Here is a 5,203-nt window from a genome sequence, read left to right on the forward strand (position 1 = left end):
GCAAATTAACACTTGTTTTTGTCTTATTTTCAACTATAGGGTCTTTTACCATCTGGAAGTGAGGTATGTTTCGTACACGCATATGGTTGGAAGGTTATTCGATTCATTACTGTTTGTCTTTCACCTGCTCCGATATTTCCTTATCCGCTTTGCTTGCTTACTACCTGACTCCCATTTCAACACGCTCCCATCTTATCTTTGGCTTCCCTTCAGTGCTTTCTTAAAATTAGAAGTAACGATTGCTGAATTATTTGCCTTATATTATCATAAAAATGACTCGGCTCCTTCACATTTGTCTCCAAATACTACCCATCAACGATATGATCTCCTCGATTTACAGTAGACTTCGACATCGCTTCTTTGTCACGCCATGAAATGCCTTGAGTCCTCTTGGCCTACCATGGTTGCAGTCGGTAATGTCAAATTCGTGCAGCAGAGTTGTTTATCTAGTTAGGTTGCTGATGGTTTCCTCTGTACTATTTCCTGATCAAACTGTAGTACACTTAATTTTGCTTAAATACATTAGATCCTACTGTCGGTCTTCGGTCTTTCCTTATCCTTTAAGAGTAAATGTTTCGATTAGCCCTAAATAGACCTCTCTCTACACCCTAAAACGCCCATAGGCGCCAGCGTCACGTGATTTGCCACAATGCTCATGCTCCTGTGTGAATCCAATTTGAACTTTTCTTTCTTAAAATCCACTTGTACTACTGAATCTGTGCATTGTATTAATCTGTTTCAATACGCCTAGACATCGGCATCATGGGTTCGAAGAGAGTGGATCAAACATCATCATGTACTTTGGAATGCCTGGGTCGCATGCTAGCGTTTATGGCTAAGAGGTCATATGTTCTAAAATTTGCGAGCATTATTAGTCTTCACAAATTAACTTTAGTACAATTCAGGGCAAGTATTGCGGGTCTCGGCAGTTGTAAGCGTCTAAAGAGGTATGTGTCGCATTTTTTTGTACAAGATAACATAATTTTGGCCAAATTTTGTATGACCGAAGTCGCCTGGTTAGTTCACATAGAAAGTCCAGAGTTAACACTTGGATTTCGATAAAACTTCGCTAACACTTTTTGCGTCCTTCTACTATCCTAGGATTCACAGGTGTCCTATGCGTGACAAGAATTGAAACCTATCCTAGAAGTTAGAGTCGCAACTACTAAATGGGTACTTTAAAGAAGGCTTGTCTGATAAATGCGTTGTCAGAAAAGGCCTCGCATCACTGAATGTGGGTTTGACAGAATGAACTTTTGGTAATTGTGCCGCTTCTGTTTCGATTCCAGATCTTTTATCGTAGAAAATTGACCCGTGTGTGTTTGCAAAGAGGTATTTTTATCACACATATTCATCTTAATGATTAATAGTTCTTCGTATCAATTTGGTGGATTCACTCCCCGTTCCCCTTTAACATGGCCACTCTTCAAGTCGCCACAAGTTGTCGACTTTAAGCTCACTACTTTTTACCTGATCCTCCTTCTCTCATTCACTCGAGTTCGTTTCGGGCTCTTGCTATCGGTCTAAGTAGGTAAAGTACTCTTCTTTCCCTCTCTCTTGAGCTTTAAGCTGTTCGTGTGCCCCTACTTTAGGTTGCAAATATGGAGGAATTGCTTTGTCAAGTGCAGGATGTGTACGGTGATGAGAGTTTGGCTGTTTTGGACTTTGAAGATGGCGATGACCTTGACGATGATGCCCACTTGACGAACGTGAGTTTACGGACTAAGCTTCGTTAATACAGGCACCATTTTGTGTTATAGGCTTCACTACATGTCAAAGCATTCATGCTCTGCCTTGGACGACATGAGCTTTAAAAGTGCAGATTGTGTGAACGTGTTAGTGGTATCAACCTTACCTGTAATGCTCAAATATTATGCATATTTGCAATAAGGTGGAAATATTATTGGGGCTTCGTGAGTATTTTTGCTTTCTTTTAACCTAAGTTGAAGCTGGATTGAAATTACTGCCTTGTGAATGGCGATTTTCCATGGTTCCAATCTCTTGAGGATGACTATTTGATGAGTGAAAGCCAACAATCTTTTCTCCTAAGGCGTGATTATTGGTAACATTGCCATTGCGATAAGACCCGCTTTGAGTCCGACCGTATTGCTCAAGAAATTGCGTCTTACTTTATCCGGTGTTGTGTTGAAGGCATAAACGTGGTGCCTCAGTCACTTTTCATGTCGTATCACATGACGTCTCAAGTGTGCCCATTTAAAATAAGGTCGCATTCACGGAGAGATTTTCATCAGCTGAAAGGTCAGAATTGCACGGCGTTGCCAGTTGCTTGCTGCAGGCTGCGTTGTATCGTTAGCTTTCGTGAAGATGAGGCTTTATGCTGCACTATTGATTTGGTTAATGGAGGTGGTTGCATTTTTTTTCAAACTGTGCACACGAAAAACCATAATGTTTTTCGCGAGTTTGTTTATAAACCGCTACTCTTGACGATATGGCTATATGTGAGTACTGCTGCTGCCTAGGCTGTTCACGTAAGCACGTTCAGAAATAGCGGCTCAAATAAAGAAGGGTTTGGAAGTGCATCTAGGTCTGATTTTAATTTCGTACGTTCTGCCTGGTTACGCCGAACGTTTTGAAGGGATTTCTATGTCTGTTTCATTTCTTGTGTCTTGATTAAGATATAGTTTGCCAGATTGTCGCTTTTGCAGGTAACTGCGAAATGCATTGATGCCTAAGTGTCCCGAAAAAATATTGTTGGCTTCTCCTTTTGTGTAAGGTTTCCGAAATGTAGCTGCAAAAAAATATTAATTATATCGACAGGTGAATATAACGAATGGCAAACCAACATATGTAAACTATTAATATTTTTGATACTTGGTAGCTATTCAATATTCAACTTAATTCAATGCACAACAGTTACAATAAAATGCCGCAGATTTTGTAACTTTGATGCCCTCAAAATGTGCTGAGATTAGTGGTCTTCTGCTTTGCAGCGAGGACGTCGTGTTGCTCACTCTCCGGTGTGGAATAAAGGGCCCGTGAGTTCGACCCTACCCTCGCCGCGTTCGGATTCCCCGAACGTGCAGATGCCACCACGACGGCTTCAGCGCCCAAGCACCGATGACGAGGCGCCCTTGAGCCCACGAGCCCTTGTGCCTCAGCTCTGCTCCTCCGCCCACGTAGGCCTCGCCTCACGCAGCTTCTCCACTTACGAGATGAGTGAGAGTGACACTACCGCCACCAGCGACGATGATCTAGCGGATAGAAGCCGTGGAGGTTCGTTTGCACTCCAGCTGAGCCCCTTTGCTACTTCTGTTTTGCTGTTTTTGACAAAGCATGCAGTTTTATTACTCCACCTTTTTATTACACCGGTCAGTCGATTTTTGGTGCAGTGTTTTAGGGAATTATGCTTCTTACAAGTTGTAACATTAACTGACGTTAACTTTCGAAGAAAATCGTCTCAAATTCATAGTTTTTAAAGCAAAGGGGATTATCAAGTTGTTTTTTTGTGCAAATCACAAACTTAGTTTACAGTCTTTTTATTGTGTTTACTCGTCTTGGTTCTTTTAGTGCGACTTGAATTATTTTCACTATTAAGAAACACATTGGTCTTTGAAATGAACTTTTATGTCATCATTGTCTTCTGAAGTGTTGCGTGTTTTTCTATTTCTGCAAATTAACCATAATTCATATGACTTTAAAGTGCACTTAACGCAGTTTTTGAATAGTTATAGACCCAGTTCATTTTTCGTGAAATTCTAGTGACTTCTGTATAAAAATTACTTGGTTAGCTCTTCCCGTTGAGTTGTTATTTAAAAGTTTCTCCTTCTTTTGGTTATCGATGGCTTTTGAGTGGATTCTATTGATTGGTTGGATTATAACCTCTGATTCGTTTACTCCACATTGTTTTACATCGGTGACGAAAATCAACGATCTACTAAACATAATTTTCGTTATGACACCAAACCTAACTAAGCCACAACCCATAAAAACACCACTTTTTATAACACTGACTTAATGTACCATGGGTTTGGGAACGAGGGGCCGTATTTCGCATGAACAACAGCGCCAAAACATGATTTAGTTATTGTGGGTACACAATAAAGCCGCTTTACATCTGTATTTAACAGGTATCAAGGCAACTTTTAGGGAGAGGGCTCGTGAGCCCGGTGAGAGTCGTCGTTTACTACGGAAGGCGAACAGGACTCCTCTGCCTCCGCAGGAACTGACGACGGCGGAGGTCACGCACCATAGGGACGGTACGCAGCTCCACGATAACACCTCCACCATCGACAACGACTATGAGGAGGAGCAGTTGCAGCCAGTGAGCTGTGGGACGGGCCACAAGCATCCAGGGCGTATCTACGCGGACACTGATATTAATGTCTCCGTTGATGCCCTCTTCGCCTGTCTTTTCACTGACTCCCAGTTTTTCGCAAATTTCTGCGCCCACCGAGGTACCTTCGATGTGGAGCAGAGCCGGTGGCCACCCAAGCCATGGCCTACGCCCACCACCGGGGATGCTATCCTTCACCGCAAGATCTCCTACGTCCTCACCCTTAAACAGCGTCTCGGCCCTCGCACTTGTAGAGCTTTTGAAAGTCAAGTGAGTAAGCGACGTTAACCCTCCTTGTTACTGCCCTTCCTTGTTATGTGGCTTTGATGGTTGCGAACGGATTTACTATTTGTGTTTACTACAGAATAAGATGACTTTTTGGGCGCGTAACTTTATAACCTTGCCAAAATGAAACCTCTTTCGGATTTACTGCTAATGTATGCGCCGTAAAATTTGTGGGGAATAATATTAGTAACTGAAGACATGTATTTATTTAGACTGGGTGTTACCTATTTGTGTGCTCCCTCTTGAGAATAGTTTCCTTTGATATTTGCTTATTCCTACATTTAATGACGAGCGAATTGAGCTACAGGCACCATTGTGTACTTCTTATGCATGAACTGCGTGCCTCACACTAAAGATCAACTACTTAAAAAACCAAATTACTCTCATGGTCCCACTTTTCTGTAGGGGCGGAAAGTTGTTGTTTACAACCCTATTTAGCCTTTTGAAATTGCCCTTCGTTTTGGCAATTTACAAAAAAATTGTTTGAACAGACTATTCTACTGCGAGAGACACGTCCTGGGATGCGTTACGTGGTGGATGCGACGGTAACAAATGAAGCGGTGCCCCTATGCAACTCCTTCCACGTGACCACCCGGTACTGTCTCCTACGCCGCAGCACCATCG

General features: G+C 42.3%; 1 protein-coding gene across 1 annotated transcript in view; it reads left to right on the forward strand. All coding sequences in view use genetic code 11, as the record gives it.

Annotated features, from left to right (window-relative positions):
• Nucleotides 1-1,601: 1,601 nt before the first annotated feature.
• EGR_01287 (hypothetical protein) overlaps nucleotides 1,602-5,203 on the forward strand; it is a gene marked incomplete at both ends in the record, with an annotated part of 5,382 nt that continues 1,780 nt past the window's right edge. The window contains 3 exons of the mRNA XM_024490536.1: nucleotides 1,602-1,709; nucleotides 2,952-3,234; nucleotides 4,089-4,564. Of these exons, the coding sequence (XP_024354860.1) occupies nucleotides 1,602-1,709; nucleotides 2,952-3,234; nucleotides 4,089-4,564 (867 nt within the window). The remainder of the gene's footprint in view (nucleotides 1,710-2,951; nucleotides 3,235-4,088; nucleotides 4,565-5,203) is intronic.

Source organism: Echinococcus granulosus, assembly GCF_000524195.1.
Source record: "Echinococcus granulosus chromosome Unknown EG_S00005, whole genome shotgun sequence".
Taxonomy (NCBI): domain Eukaryota; kingdom Metazoa; phylum Platyhelminthes; class Cestoda; order Cyclophyllidea; family Taeniidae; genus Echinococcus; species Echinococcus granulosus.